The sequence below is a fragment of the Pongo pygmaeus genome, chromosome 3 (assembly GCF_028885625.2).
Source record: "Pongo pygmaeus isolate AG05252 chromosome 3, NHGRI_mPonPyg2-v2.0_pri, whole genome shotgun sequence".
Taxonomy (NCBI): Eukaryota; Metazoa; Chordata; class Mammalia; order Primates; family Hominidae; genus Pongo; species Pongo pygmaeus.
Genome location: NC_072376.2, coordinates 46827474 through 46844748, shown reverse-complemented (window position 1 = coordinate 46844748; position 17275 = coordinate 46827474). Strand labels below are relative to the sequence as shown.

The window sequence follows — 17275 nt, the reverse complement described above, 5'->3', positions numbered from 1 at the left end:
TTTAGGAAATGCAGACGAGCCTTTGGTTGAGTCAGCATTTCCAACCTAGCCAAGAGTGTTTCCAGTTAACGCTATACTTCTAATTATTATTATTATTATTATTATTATTATTATTATTATTGTTGTTGTTGTTGTTGCTGTTCTTGTTGCTTTGAAATGGAGTCTCACTCTGTCACACAGGCTGGAGTGCGGTGGCATGATCTCAGCTCACTGCAACCTCTGCCTCCCAGGTTCAAGCAATTCTCCTGTCTCAGCCTCCTGAGTAGCTGGTACTACAGGTGCATGCCACCACCTGGCTAATTTTTGTATTTTTAGTAGAGATGGGGTTTCACCATATTTGTCAGGTTGGTCTCAAACTCCTGACCTCAGGTGATCCACCCTTCTTGGCCTTCCAAAGTGCTGGAATTACAGGTGTGAGCTGCCGTGACCAACCTATACTTCTAATTATTGATGCTATGCTCCCTTACTCACCTGTTGATTCAAGATTCCATGATGAAGAGAAGAACACTTGGGCTTGAATTCTTACTCCATTACTTTTTTTGCTCTGTGACTCTGGGTAAGTTATTTTACTTCTTTGAGCCTCAAGTATATCATCTCTCAAGTGTTGTTACAAATACTTATGTCACAAAGGTGTTATATAATACCCAGCTTTAGTCATGCAAATCTTTCTCCTAAGTTCCTGCCTCTGTAGACTCCTCATTATCCAAATTCTTACAGTCAAGAGTTTTTGCTTTGTTTTAGGTAAGTATCTAGGAATTGTAGTTCTGTGACCAGCTGCTGGATCACTTTGATGATAATTACCATCTTTTCAAATCTGTACATATTAGCTTATTTTAGAGTCTCAGTTACTGTGTTCATCTATATGTCTAGACAACTAGTTGCATCTTGCTAAACTGCCTCAGTGATTGTCATATGCCTGGGTCACCACCTATTATCTGACATCATATTTGATGATTACTTTGGGCTATCTGGGTGCCTGGACTTCCCTCATCCCATCCCCACAAAAGTTACATTTAATTTCTGCTTCATTTATAGTTTTGATCATTATGAATTATATTAAATGGACTTAAAGTCATCTTTTTAAAATATGATTAAAGAAATCTTCAAACTTAAAGAAAAATATCAACTTATAATAGAAAAACTCAGTTTCCATCATAAATAAAATATGCATTTTGGGAGAAAGTGTTGATAATTTTAGAACTTACAATTTACAACACAGAATCAATTTCAAGTATTTGTCAAAATTCATTGCTCCTTTAAGCAAATGATACAATTCATAAGGTCTTGGAATTTCAAGAGGTTGCTGTATGTCAATATTCTCCAGCAGAAGCCAAGGTAAAAAAATCACAAAGTCAATGGAAGAGTGGTCAAGGGTAACAAACAACTAATATGTATGGGTAATCCATGAGTTATCCTTCTCTTTCTATATCAGTTCCAAAAGTAATGATTTACTTGTCGAACTAATGTTCTGCCTTATTTATAAAATGTTATTAGCTATTAGTAGCTATATGATTGGGTTTACATAGTTCATTCCTATGATTTGAATGTGGTCATTTTTGATATCTGAACCAAAAGTTACCATCAATACTTTATATATAAACACCTTTCAATACTTAGTAACTTCTTTATATAATGAGATTTAAAATTAGAATATTGATTGGAGAATTATTCATGAATTTTCTTGTTTATTCTAGGTTTTAGTGGTAGTAGGTCAATGTCTATGTTTAAACTTGTAATTATATCTACATTAACATCTTCATCTATTTCCATATATATAGTGGAACTAGAAGGTTAATGTAATTGCTCAGTCATGAGACACTGGGGAAGCACATTTATTCTTCAACAGTACTATAGAATCACCTGGAATTTTCCCATTTTCCTTTACTTTCTTAATGTTTAGATCTAGAAAGTATTTTAGATGATCTAAATAAACATCTGTCAATTTCTAACATTACATTAAGTGGTACTATAGTAATGGTCTGATTAGCTACTGCACTTTTTTGCTCCTCTGAAAACCAAGAAATGGCTTAGCTTTGGTATTCACAATTAATGGTCTCAAATACCTACAGGCTGATGGCTGAGAAATAATCACAAAAAGATAGTCAATCAGACTAAATCTTCATGACTAAAATATTTGAATTGTTAAGAAAGCGCCATCCTGGCTAACACGATGAAACCCCGTCTCTACTGAAAATACAAAAAATTAGTTGGGCGTGGTGGCGGGCGCCTGTAGTCCCAGCCACTCTGGAGGCTGAGGCAGGAGAATGGCGTGAACCCGGGAGGCGGAGATTGCGGTGAGAGGAGATGGCGCCACTGCACTCCAGCCCGGGCGACAGAGTGGGACTCCGTCTCAAAAAAAAAAAAAAGAAAGAAAACGATCAGTGAAAAAGCAGCCCAAGAGGACAAACGAAAATCAGTCACTAGACTTAAAAACCATTACGTCTTTGGCGCAAAGCATAAGCCCCATGAGTGCAATTTATCATCTTTTTCTTTTCATGAGGAAAGACACATTATTCACACAAGACATCAACATAATGTTTTTCTAAAAGACAATTTACAATAGTTTAGGTCAACAGATGATAGAACCCAAAACAATCTCACAAACTCTTTTCATATTAAAATATCTTTCCTTTCTTTTTAATGCAGCTTGGATATTGGAAGGCTTTGGGAGAAACTACACTCTGAGAAGGAGAAAGTATGAGTTTATAAATTGTTGAGCTAAAATAAGTGAACTTTCCCTAATTATTCAAAATGATAACTTCATTGAAATGACCCTTGAGCCACCAATAAAAACCCTTTGAAAACTTGTCAGACAAGCGCAGCTAAAAAATCCTGGTGCTAATTAACTCAGTGAGAAGTTGAATTCAACTGGGTCAAGGAAGAATCCCTCTTTTTCATTCCCCTGTCCAAGTAACTCACAACTTTCAATCTCCAGGGTGCAGTTCTGCTCATCCAGTGGATATCTTCGAAGATCCATCATACATGCAGCTGTGGTTGTGATTCTGATAGAGTGGAGAGAGAAAAAAGAAAACATTACAAAAGCGATGACATTTCATTTCCAGGCTTCCTAGCCCCAAATCATGTTTACCAGTTGGCAGAAACAAGGCATCAAAATTTTGTGAGATTTTAAGAGACTATTATGAATAATTATATGTCAACAAATTGGATAATCTAGAGGACAGGTGGAAATGGATAAATTTCTAAAAACATACGACCTACCCAAACTGTGTCAATAACAAATAGAAATCTGAATAAACCAATAACAAACAAGGAGAGTGAATCAGTGATTAAAAACTTTCCGACAAAGAAAAGCCCAGGGCCAGATGGTTTCACGGATGAGGTCTACCAAACATTCAGAGAAGAACTAATACTAACCTTTCTTAAACTGTACCACAAAACAGAATAGGGAAAACTGCCAAATTCATTTCATGAGGCCAGCTTTACTCTAATTCCAAAGCCAGACAGACAATACAAGAAATGAACAGTACAGGCCAATATCCCTGGTGGAATTAGATGCAAACATTCTCAATAAAATACTAGCAAATGAAATTCAACAGCATGTGAAAATGATCATACACCATGACCAAGTGGGATTTATTACTGGGATGCTAGGATGGATATGCAATAATCAACAACATATACAAATCAATCAATGTGATACAACATATTAATAAAATAAAAACCACACTATCATCTCAATAAATGCAGAAAAATGAAAGCTTTTCCTCTAAGATATGGAAGAAGGCAAGAGTGCTCACTCTTGGCCCTGCTAGTCAACATGGTACTGAACTCCCAGAGAGAGGGAGAGAGATTATGCATATATATATACATGTAAATGTATATGTAAATATATCAGTGTGTGTATGTATATACACACTTATACAGTATACTGTAGTACAGTACATATGCTGTGTACATAAGGTACTACAGTATATTCAGATCCCTTTCATTTGAAAAAATAAAATGGAAAACAACACAAATGCCCACAAAAGGATGATTAGAAAATAAATTATGGCATTTCCACACAATTGTAGTAAATTTTTAAAGATAGCTTATTATTTATTAATACAGAAGCAAATTCATGATGCATTGTTAAAGAAAATAGGCAAGGTGCAGAATAGCGTGTGTGGTAGGCTACTATCTTGAGAGGTTTTCTCCCTAAGAAGACACAGCTGTGCTTCTATTTGCATAGAGTATTTTTAGAAAATTTCAAATTGTAGCTCCTGGAGATTAAGATAAAAAAGAAACCATTTAATTTGAATTTTTGTGTTGTTTAACTTATGATTACACTTTATGGGGAGGACCGTTACATTTTTAAAAGTTCTTTGTCAATTCAAAAGTGAATCAAAAACTTGTAAATGTGGACTCACCATCTGAATTTTAGTTACTCTCAGACTTCACTGACCAGAAAAACATCCCAGGCAAGAGAAAATGGAGAGATAATGAAGTCCAGATAGGATATGTAGAGTTAGGGTCCTTGAGTTTGAATAAACACAAAAGCTCAACTGGGGGTGGGGAATATGTTATTAACTCTCATCCTAGGATAGTGTTTCTTCCCTGCTTATATGCTACCTGCTGAATGTAAGTGGACCAGAGTTTCAGAGATAAATCTTACAAATCTCTCTAATAGTGGCAAGTGTGAGGCACCGTAAGTCACAGGAGGCTGGTTTTGTTGTTGTTGTTGTTGATGATGATGATGATGTTGTATTTTGTTGTAGCAAGAGAGGAAGATAAGCTTTTATGTATAACGTAGATTCCTCCCATTCACAAATTCTGCAGATAGTAGCACAGACTTTGCTAAGGTGATAATAAAAATGGAAAGGGTCATGAGATAATAACAGCTATAATAGTGATCATCATTTGGGGAGCACTTCTTAAGTACAGGGCACTGGGCTAAAAGCTTTGCACACATTATCTCTTTTAATTCTCACAGCAATGCTGTGTAGTAGGTGCTTTGATTAATGAGAGGACTGAGTTGCAAGGAGATAATTTAATTAATGCAAACTCACACCACTTATGGGCAACAAAGTTAAGACAAACTCAATCTGCCTATCTTTAAAATTTTTAGTCACAAAATATTTTAATAGCTTTACTGGGATATCATTAAAATATGGCGATTGCAAATGATAAATTTGTTACATAAGTTATGAAAGTAATGTAATCCTCAACAAAATATTAGCAAACTAAATTCAATAGCACATTAAAAGGATTATATACAATGACCAAGAGGGATTTGTTACTGGGATACAAGGATGATTCACCGTATGTGAATATATATATATATATCTCAGAGTATTTTTGAGGCTTCCAAGGTGAGTTATTGCTTTGGTCATTTGCGCTAAACTATCAGCAATAAAGCCTTCTTTTTCCTAAAGGAAAAAGAAAAACCCTACCTCTTTCCAATTTTCCTTTGGCTTTCATTAAGAAAGATGAAAGCTCACAGATGTGAACATTTTCACATACCCTTTGAAGCCTTTCTTAGACAGGACATTAGTTAATTTACTTGAATTTATTTAAGCATTACATCAGAGCAAAAGGAATTTTCAAGTTTAATTAAAATTTTTTTTCAAAATGTTTTACAAAACACGGTGCTTTCTGTTCCTATGATCATATGGGTTAATTAATTTATTCACTTAATACATCATGAATATCTTTTGTTGTCTAAAAATACAGTTCTGCAACATTCTTTTTTTTAGTCTCATAGTGATTCAAACACCCTAAATAAAACACCCACAATAAATATTAAAAATTCATTTGTCTGCTATACTCTTTTACCATATTCTTTGTTTAACAGCTTCTTATGAATTAAAAAATTGTCAAGAGGGGAATATTCTCTGGGAATTACTAAAATGTGGCAAGTCCTGTGATTCTACAATTTAGCTGATGCTTTTCATTCAGAGATGATTTTGCCTCACTGGGGATGTTTGGAAATATATCTGGACCTAAAAGTTTGAAACTGGAATCTGGTAGATGGAGCCCAGAGATGCTGTTAAACATCCTACCATGCACAGGACGGTCCCCAACAACAAAGACTTAGCTTTTCCAAAATGTCAGTAGTGCCAAGGTTAAGACATCCTGCTACAATGATGGTTTACAAATTTGATAAGGAACCTCAGTACGTAAAGTACAAATGAAATAAATAGAAGCCGTATTTTGCTAATATAAAATCACCTTATAAGTTCAAATGTTGATCCATTTTAATGGGCACATACATATAAAAGCAGGGATTATGATGAGAATTATGGTTTTAAGCCTCTCTCATTACCAATTTATTTTTTATTGCATTTTATTTATACAGCATTGAGAAAATCCTTATAAATAGTGAAGTACTTGCTTCTAAATTCTTAAATAACCAAGCAAAGGCTACCCTGAATTGAGAAAACAGGAAGAACAACAGCCCCAACCCCTGTGCCAAGAAACCACCTTTATAGTCAATGATACCATTGCAAATAGTTTAGGAACACCCATAAATGGTTGGTCTCTAGAGGTACTTAATGATGGATTAAAGGCAAGCTTTACTTGGTGCTCAATGCTCTGCATAATTTAACCTGGCAGCACAAGTTAATACAGTGATCTTGAAAGTGTTAACTTGGGGCATAGGACATTCTCATATTTATTGCAACATATTCACAATAGCCAAATATGGAATCAACCTAAGTGCCTATTAACAGATGAATGGAGAAAGAAAATGTGGTAGATATGGACAATGGGATATTAGTCAGCCACAAAAATGAAATCCTGTAATATGCTGCAACATGGATGGAACTGGAGGCCATTATGTTAATTGAAATAAGCCAAGCACAGAAATACTAATATTGCATGTTCTAATGCACACGTGACAGCTAAAAAAATGGATCTCAAGATAGAGTGTAAAGTGGTAGTTACCGAAGACCAAGAAAAGGGAGTGATGAAAGGAAAAATAAGCATATAGTATATTAATTACCACCAAACTATACATTTAAAAGTAGTAAAGATGGTAAATTATATATGTGTATTCTACCTCAATAGAAAAAGCACCCTAAGGCATTTAAGAAAGTAACATAGGACAGATGATAGTGTAATGCTTCTTATTATAGTTTAAAATATTTATTATATATATTTTTAAGTTTTATTTTAGGTTCATGGGTACATATGCAGGTTTGTTATACAGGTAAATTGCATGTTACAGGGATTTGGTGTCCAGACTATTTCACCACCCAGGTAATAGTCATAGTATCCAATAGGTAGTTTTTCAGTCCTCACCTTCCTCCTTCCCTCCACCCTCAAGTATGCCTCAGTGACTGTTTTCCCTTCTTTGTGTCCATATACATTAGTATTTAATGTTTAGCTCCCACTTATAAGTGAGAACATGCAGTGTTTGGTTTTCTGTTCCTGTGTTAGTTCACTTAGACTGACAGCTGCCACCTCCATCCATGTTGCTGCAAAGGACATGATCTCATTCTTTTTTATGGTTGTGTAGTATTCCATGGTGTATATGTATCACATTTTCTTTATCCAATCTACTGTTAATGGGCACTTAGGTTGACTCCATGCCTTTGCTATTGTGAATAATACTAAGATGAACATATGTGTGTATGTATCTTCATGGTACAATGATTTATATTCCTTTTGGCATATACCCAACAAGGGAATTGCTGAGTCAAATGGTAATTTTGCTTTGAGTTATTTGAGAAATCACCAGACTGCTCTCCACAATGGCTGAACTAATTTACATTTCCACCAGCAGTGTATAAGTTTTCCTTTTTCTCTGCAACCTTACCAGCATCTCATATTTTTTTACTTTCTAATAATAGCCATTCTGACTGGTGTGAGATGGTATCACATTGTGGTTTTATATGCATTTTTAATGATTAGTGATGTTGAGCATTTTTTATATGCTTGTTGGATGCGTGTATGTCTTCTTTTGAAAGGTGTTCATATTCTTTGCCTACTTTTAATGGGTTTGTTCATTTTTTGCTTGTTGATTTCTTTAAGTTCTTTATATATTCTGGATATTAAACCTTTGTCAGATGTGTAGTTTGCAAAATTTTTCTCCCATTCTGTAGGTTGTCTGCTTGTCCTGTTGATGAATAACATTCTAATGATGTTTTGCTGTTCAGAAGCTCTTTAGTTTAATTAGGTCCCATTTGTCAATTTTTGTTTTTGTTGCAATTGCTTTTGCTGTCTTCATCACGAAATCTTTGCCAGATCGTCTGTCCAGAATGGTATTTCCGAGGTTATCTTCCAAAGTATTTTTTTACATTTAAGTCTTTAATGCATCTTGAGTTGGATGGCCCCACACATGATTTTCTAAAGCATGATTCTAGAAAAGATGTGATTATAAGGGCATCCTGATATCCTGTTTAAATGTGGATGAAAAACAAGAACTGTGGTGTAAGAAAGGAGTCTAATTTCAGTCTTCTGGATATGGCTAGCCAGTCATCTCAGAATCATTTATTGTATAGAGAGTCCTTTCCCCATTGCTTGTTTTTGTCAACTTTGTCAAGCATCAGATGGTTGTAGGTGTGCAGCAAAAAATAATAATAGTTTTAAATAACATTAGAATCCAATATTTGTGGCATTATTAAAGAAAAAGCCTTAGGGATACTTGAGAGTATTATTTGAGCACCACTGGTCAGCACATCTCAATTTATTTAGTCCATTTTCAGAAAAAAATGTCATCTGGTTAGTTAACCACTCCATTACTAAATCAGGACATGCATTGAAATATAATATTGAACCACTGATTCAGAGTTGTGAATTCCAATAGCTTTTACAAAGTAGTTTACATAGCCAATTTAGCATTGTCTACAAAATAACTAGTTAATGTCTCATGTGTATGGGTACTTAGAGTTGTAAGTAATTTTTTAAAAACCCAACTTTTAGGAAGCATAACTGAATTTACTGTTGCTAGCGATTATGATCAATCTATTCAACAATCAATAGTTATAAGGAATATAAACGATATCACCTAGGGAAACTATATGTCACACCAAGACTTTACCATAACTCATTGTTTTTTAAACTATGATCACCTGGGCCAATTTACTTTTATTCCTCCCAAATCCCAATATAATATTAAAGAGAATTGAGTAATCACCACAACTTAGCAAGAGAAGAAATCAATAGCTCTAAGAACTTACTCTGAAAAAGTCATCTGATTTCCTTTGGAAAGTACTGAAACAACTTCCATCTTGGGATATATATGTTGCAAATTTCAGACTCACAGGAGGATTTCACTGGCCTAACTTGAATTAGGTACCAACTCTCCCACAACTATTGAGTAAGGGTTGGAGGACAGCACTAATACACAGATACAAATATGGTCACCAAAGACCCACAGGACTCTCTGAGAAGGGAGGAATTATTGAGACTCAGACAGGGACTCCCACACAAGCACATACTCATGAATCTATGTTAGTCTATAGAAAGCTGTGCAACAGAGTGTTGAACTCTGCTGATTTAAGAGTTTGGCATTTCTAGATTTTGTAATGCTTATGGTTAAGTGAGCTGAGTGTATGAGCTCTTTGTGAGAAAAAATTGCTCAGCAAGAATTCCCCAGATCATCAACAAAAAGAGAGATGTCCCTGGGCAGAGTTTTCTGTTCAGCTCTCCTGTCTTCTGGGTGAGAAGCAACAATGAGTATCTCTAAGAATGATTGCTCTTGTATTTCCATTTGTTCTCCTTGCCTAATATGACTGCTTCACAGTTGTTAGTCACTTCTACCATTAATTAACACATCCACATGGAAATGTACTCACACTGTGGCTGAAGCTGGCTGATTATAAATTGAAAAGATTGAATTGTTAATTCTGTCTTTAGTTTTTTAAACTCAAGATTTTCATTCTGGTGTGTGAAAATATTTTTATTGGTGGATAGCAAATGAAAGTATAGGATGGTAAAAACAGCTAAAGGCAAAAGCATTAACTGACTGTTCTTCTGCAGAGAGATTTCCCAGAGGTAGATTCATGACAGCATAACATTCATCTGTCTTCTTTCAAAGACATTTAGAATGGATTACATTATAATCCCAATTTATTGACATTTTGAAGGTTAGGTCAGAACACTATAATGGGCTATTAGTTAGAAACTGTGGTCTCATGATACTTTGGAATGAACAGAAATCATGTCACTGTAGTATTCATTTATTAAGGTTTATGATGCATGGTCATTGGCCTTAGGAGTCATTGTAATAGCAAATCATGTATATTTAATGTCTGAAGGTGACATGATTCTAATTGCTGACAAAACATAATCCAAAAGCCCTGTCCCATAAGTATCTTGAAACCTAGGTTTATACACACACACACACAAATACACACGTGTGCACATATATACACATGGAGAGGGTACATTTGCAAATAGCAATGTGAACTTAAATTAACAAATTATGTATGCTTAGTTGAGGTTTTCCTATAATCATCAATTTTATCAGGAAGAACTCCCAAGTTTTAAACCCCTCTCTGTATAACATAATTGTACAGTTTAATAGAATCTGTATGAAAGAAAAATGTGAAAGAAAATCTCCTAAAAATGCTGAACCCTATTTATACCCCTAATATTGGTGAAATTGAGAGTGAGTAGCATTTATAAGACTGATATCAGTATCACTCAATAGAGTGTTTGAAGAATGGCTTGTTTAGCCTCTTGGATACAACTTTAATTCATGTTAGTTACATTACACAAAGAAACTGATGAGAGAAGATGGATGGGTTAGTCTAAGTTATGACTAAAGAGTACATAGATTTTTTTTTTGCAGTTAATACTTATTAGCTGCTCAGTGCAATAGGGTGAAAAGAATTTGCATTATCTTCATAGTTGTGACAGGATTTTGGCTAGTCTGTTTAGAAAAATACATTGGTATTTGAAGGTGAAATCCTGGGAGCGTGAGACATAAATGATAAGGAAACCAAAGGAGATAAACCGTTTTGTGAGATTTAAGAGGAATTTAGGTGTGAGGAAGTAAAATATTGGAGTAGTAAAAAACTTTAAAGAACGGTCATATTGATATTTAATTTTAAAATTTTTGCTGTGCAATCATAATACATTTTCTGTATTTACTCAAACAAAGCCTGATACACACCAAGCATGCCTGTATGCACACACACACACACACACACACACACACACACACACACACACACACACACACACACACATACACACACACAAGCCTTGGGTAAATGTTTTATTTTTATACTTGGAATACTGGGAGGGGACCGAATTCCTTATCCCGACAGCATTATTGGAACAGTATTTTATAAACTGAAGCAATTCAAAGCCAGAGATTACATAAACCCTTTGGGAAGCCTCAGCAATCTCGGGGAGGGCATTGGACTCCCACAAATAATGGATTGCGGGTTCAGGCTACTCTTACCTAGATCTAAAGAGGCAGAGTTACTTTGATTAGCATTATGTTAGAATCCTAGATGACAGGCACTGTACTAAGCACCTTACATACAGTATTAGTTTCCTCTTGCTACTGTAACAAGGTACCACAAACTTAGTGGCTTAAAACAACACAAATTTATTCGCTTACAGTTCTGGAGATGAGACATCCTAAAATCAAGGTGTTAGCAGGGCTGTGTTCCTCCTGGAGGCTCTAAGGGGGAACTTATTTCTCTGCCTTTTTCAGCTTCTAGGGGGCATTTGCATTCCTTGGCTTATGGACCCTTCCTCCATCTTCAAAGCACATCTCACTCTCCTGCTTTCCTTTCATAAGAACCCTTGTGATTACATTGGGCCCACTAAGATATCCCAAGAATATTGACTATCTTTTTTTTTTTTTTTCGAGACAGAGTCTCGCTCCGCTATCCAGGCTGGAGTGCAGTGGCACGATCTCAGCTCACTGCATCCTCCATCTCACAGCTTCAAGAGATTCTCCTGCCTCAGCCTCCCCAGTAGCTGGGATTACAGGCATGCAACACCACACTCGGTAATTTTTTTTATTTTTTATTTTTTTTTTATTTTTAGTAGAGACAGGTTTTCACCATGTTGGCCAGGCTGGTCTCGAACTCCTGGCCTCAAATGATCCACCTGCCTTGGCCTCCCAGAGTGCTGGGATTACAGGCATGAGCCACCGTGTCTGGCGGACTTTATCTTTTTTTTCTTTTCATTTTTTTTTTTTTTTGAGACAGAGTTGCTCTCTGTTGCCCAGGTTGGAGTGCAGTGGTGCAATCTCAGCTCACTGCAACCTCTGCCTCCCAGGTTCAAGCTATTCTTCTGCCTCAGCCTCCTGAGTGGCTAGGACTACAGGCACCAGCCACCACACTCAGCTAATTTTTGTATTTTTGGTAGAGATGGGGTTTCACCATGTTGGCCAGACTGATCTTGACCTCCTGGTCTCAAATGATCCACCCACCTCAGCCTCCCAAAGTGCTGGGATTACAGGAGTGAGCCACTGTGCTCGGCCACAGACCTTATCTTAGTTACATCTGCAAAGCCCCTTTTGCCATGAGAAGTAGCATATTTACAGGTCCAGAGAATTTAGGACATGGACATCTTTGGAGGAGAAAGCATTATTTTACCACATGTGCATTATTTATTATTTATAATAGCCTTATTATGTTGAAGCCTTATCAACTCCAATATCAAAGATAAGAAAATTAACATCTCACTGGATTAATAAATTTTTCCAAGTTTACATAGTCTATGGTAATGCTGAGATTCAAACCCAGTATACTAGATTCAAGAGTTAAGGTCTCTCCAGTTATTGTAGTTAGGCCAGATGAATCTAGGCAGAGAAGATTTGCTTCAGTAAAATTTCTTCCATGAGCAGTTAAACAAAGTACAAATATTAAAAGTAGACCTTACCATATTTTTAGTATTTATTTAGTTATCAATAATTTATGACATTCATTACCAAATCCATAGTGAGTATAAAATGATATATGACTAACCAGGAATCAGGCAATACTGTAAGCATTGGCTACAGCAATTAAAAACATCCAGCTATATATTCATGCTGTCATATATATGTATATATTTTAATACTGTAAGGTCTCAAGAGAGAAGATGGAGCCACTGTCAACTTGTTTTGTAAAATAGGTAAGGTGTGCTTATTTCTCATTTGAAACTATTACCTTTGCCATTTTTTTTAGAAATCCAGATCTCTTACATCAGATAAATATTTACATTATTAAGAAAGCCTAAATATCACTCAGGATTGCAATTCAACACAGTTTAGTGCTACACTTATTTGGTTGGTGGCAACTTGGACAAAATGTGCCTCAACCTAGGTTTATGATAATTCATGAATGCAGGTATGATGCAGGTGGAATGTGGTATGGAACAGGAAAGAAAAGAGAGTTATTATATGCATGTACAAGTTCAATGCTTGATACACAGTAGGCACTCGATTGAAAGTAGCTGCTATGATTTTCGTTCAACATGCTTCCAAAGAAATAAAAAATGCATATGACATTACTATTACAAATACATTGCAAGATTAACATATGGCCATATTAAAACATTTGGAAATACAGAAAATTATAGATAAGAGAAAAAATGACCCATAATGACATTATCACAGTTTTATTATTAATTTCTTTTCTTCTTAAAGTTGAGATTATATTGTATGTAGCAATTTCATTTGCTACTTTGGTCAACCTATAGGTAAGAACTTTCTTAAGTCTTAGGTATGCTCCACGGACATAATTTTAATGGATACTATACCCCGTGACTTAATTAACAATTCAGCTATTGGGAGACATCATTAAATGTTCTTTAGGATGCTTTAAAAAAATCACACTGAGTAAATAGCATTCTCACTGCTATTCTTATTTTTTGATTCCATATTTCTGCTTTCTTTCCCTCCTCTCTTTTGTAGACTTAGTGCTGAATGCTAATGACACTCTTCTCAGTGCAATCCCAGGCAGTCATTTTCAGATAATTAGCTACACAGCAAAGGTTGCATAAATGGGCCCATTATTATTCACTTCTGTTGGGGCAGGGTGATTCATGAACCACTTTATAAATATGAAAAGCAGTCCATAAATCAGAGTAGGGGATTGAGGGTGGGCAAAAAAAAAACTTTAAAGGATTAATAGGGAATAGAACAATGGTAATTAACAGGCTCTTGTCAAAGTTCCAGTATCAGGGTTAGTCATATTTTACCATGAATGTCTGGCTGAGTTCAAGACATACTATTTTTCCTAAATTGTATCATTATACACATATGTCTATGAAGTGTAAGAGTATGCATTTAATTTATACCATATTTAATACTTCCTATTAACCAATAAGCTGAAATATGTATTAGGGTGCAGAAATAAAATGAGGATGCCCTCTCAAATTAAAGCATCTTCATTCTTATCTTCTTGATTATTAGGAATTTCTGTAGTGGAAAAATTGCAAGGACTTGAAACAATAGCAATAGTTTCTTGGTCTTTTGGCTAAGAACAAGTGTGGTATCTTTTCTTATCGATTTAAAACAATAGCAAGCCCTAAGCATTCAGAAACGACCTAGATATTGAAATAAACATAGAAGCCAAAGAAAATGTTTACCTGGAATGGAATGCCCTGACTTGGAATCAGTAAGTACAGGATAACTAAACAAGACTCAGACAGAAGGAAGAGCTAGAGCAAATACATGAATCTCCTTCACAGTTACTGCCTTTTTGGTTTATTTGCAAACCTATTCTATTGCTTTGCCACATGATTCTCTTTCCTAGAACAAAGAGTAGATACATTTACTGAAAGGTGATCAGTCATCTTGAAGTGGTAGTCCTCAAGGAGCAAAGTAAGATTCAAGAGTGATGGAGCATTAAGATACTGTGTTGTCATGTATACATATGTAACTTACCTGCACGTTGCGCACATGTACCATAGAGCCTAAAGTATAATAATAATAATAATAATAATAATAATAATAATAATAAAAAAAATAAATTAAAAAAAAAAAAAAAAAAAAAAGATACTGTGTTGTTTGAGAACAATGGCTTTATGCTGAGAAAAAACAAACAAAACCAAAACCAAATAGGACAGAAGTATAAATTGTGCAAAATTCCCAGCTCCCTAAGGGGATAAAAGCAGGCCCAGGACAGTTATTTTCTATTTAAATAAGCAATAAAGAAAACAAATATCCTGAAATTAGTGGAGAAACGCTACTTCTAGAACAATGATTAGCATTGTAGTATGTCTTTTCATTTTTCCCCTATGTAAGTGGACTTTTTGCATATTTGTAATCATACTTAGGATTCTGTTTCCTTCCCATTGAATCTTAATATCAGATACGTTTTCCTCATCGGCATTAGGATGGTAATTTTTTCAATGGGAAACAGTATACTTTAAATTGAACATTTAGGTGGCTTTCAATTTTGTCAGTTTAAAATGAAGCTAAAACATTTTCATGAATATATTATTTTTCCACATTTTGGGTTATTTCTCTAGCAAGAATCTAATAAATAGGATTATTATATCCAAAGATACAAAAATGTGTATGTCAAAAATGCTTTCTTCAAGGATTGTGCTAAATTATAATGCAAAATATTATTAATTTTCTTCACTGGTTCTCAATTGAATATTGTAATATTTTTGTTCATTAAATAGACGAAAAATGGTACTTTTGTGATTTAAATTTTTAAATTACTAACAGAATGAAGTGTTTCTAATGTAATTGTTTACAAGCTGAATTTGAAACTATTCTTTCTCTAGATACCAAAATTATTAGTGATATATCAATATATCAACTTATGACTAAAAGAATATCAATAATAATATTTTATTAAATATCAGGCAGGAATGAAGAGTATCGCAATATAGATTAACTTTGCTGTTGTCTTATTCAGTTACTTAGATGAATAAATTTGTGTTGTTGAATTTATTATCTTTGTTGACATATATTTTTATGGTTTATTGTTAAACTTTTTTGAAAGAAGGTATAAGTTATAGAAATAAAAAATTAAAATAAGGCCTGTGTTGCTTTTCAGAGTTCACAATGAACACCATCAAAATCAAACTAATTGAGAGATGATCATATATTCTAAAAGACAAAAATAGGAAGGGGATTTTGTATATTTTCAAGTTAATAATTGAGCACTCCAGATATCATACTAACAATAAAACATGATTTCTGTCTCTGTGCTTTTGTGAGCATAAATCCCTAAAAATGGCCACATTTAAAAGCTACAAAACAAAATTAGTTTTATTTTCTATTTATTTTTATAGGTCCGGTGTTAAATAGGTAAATTCTGGAGGGGTCAATATATCAACAAAACACTAGTTTTTTAAAAATAAGAAATACTATTTATTTCTATAACAAAGAAATTATAAATTAATATAATGAGAGATCATTTTCTAGCTGTCTGAGATTGACCAAGATTGTCTGGTGACATTGGATTTTTGTGCCCCTTTGGGAAAATTAGGAGTCATACTCTTGGTGAGAAAATAAATGGATACATCCACCATGGTAAACATTTTGACAACATATTGATTCAGTGATTACCTCTTGACTCAGTTACTATACTTCTAGTTCCCTACTCGCTACACATAAGGAAACATAAGTAGAGGTGTTCCTCAAGCACTCCTTGTAAAAGCAAAATGAGTAAACACCAAAATGGCCCAGCAAAGCTAAACGGATACACACCTGTAGTGTATATACAGTGGATTACTTTACAGCATTTAAAATGAATAAAATAGGTCTACATGTATGAACATGGGTATGTCTTACATAGTGCTGTGTGGAAAACAAACAAAAAAAGAAGAGATGCTTACAAAAACTACATTTATTTAAAATTTTATAAGAATGAAACATTAGCATATATGCCTTAGGGAATCACATATATATGTAGCAAATTTTTAAAAATATACACATTGAAAGGATACACAGTAATTTTAGAATAGTGGTTATCTCTGGGGAGGGAGAGGTAGGGGAAGGAAAAAAGATAGGATGGGATGAAGGTGTTATTGGATTAATCTAAAATTCCTCCTCCCATCCTTGGTTCCTTTCTTCCTTTTTCTCTCCCTCCTTTCCTTCCTCTTTTCCTCCCTCCCTTCTCTTCTCCCCTCCTCCTATCTCTACCCTCACCTCCCATCTCTACTTCACACCTTCTATCTCTACCCCGCAGCTTCTTCTCACTCTTCCCCTCCCTCCCACCTTAAATCTTCCCCTTCCTCCTACCGCACCCCTCCCCTTCCCATCCCTCTTTTCTCTTTCCTCCCCTTCCCTTCTTTTTTTTTTTCTTGTCAATTGTGTTATTTATTTTATTTTATTTTACTTTAAGTTCTGGGATACATGTGCAGAATGTGCAGGTTTGTTACATTCCATCTTTTGTCTATCTTTCCATCGTTCTTTCTC

At 34.8% G+C, this 17275-nt stretch overlaps 1 protein-coding gene across 4 annotated transcripts in view; it reads right to left on the bottom strand.

The window, feature by feature from the left end:
• GABRB1 (gamma-aminobutyric acid type A receptor subunit beta1) overlaps positions 1-17275 on the bottom strand; it is a 433789-nt gene that overhangs the window by 104338 nt on the left and 312176 nt on the right. For all 4 annotated transcript variants that reach the window (XM_054485740.1, XM_054485739.1, XM_054485738.1 and 1 more), the window contains one exon: positions 2920-3002. In XM_054485740.1, the coding sequence (XP_054341715.1) occupies positions 2920-3002 (83 nt within the window). The remainder of the gene's footprint in view (positions 1-2919; positions 3003-17275) is intronic.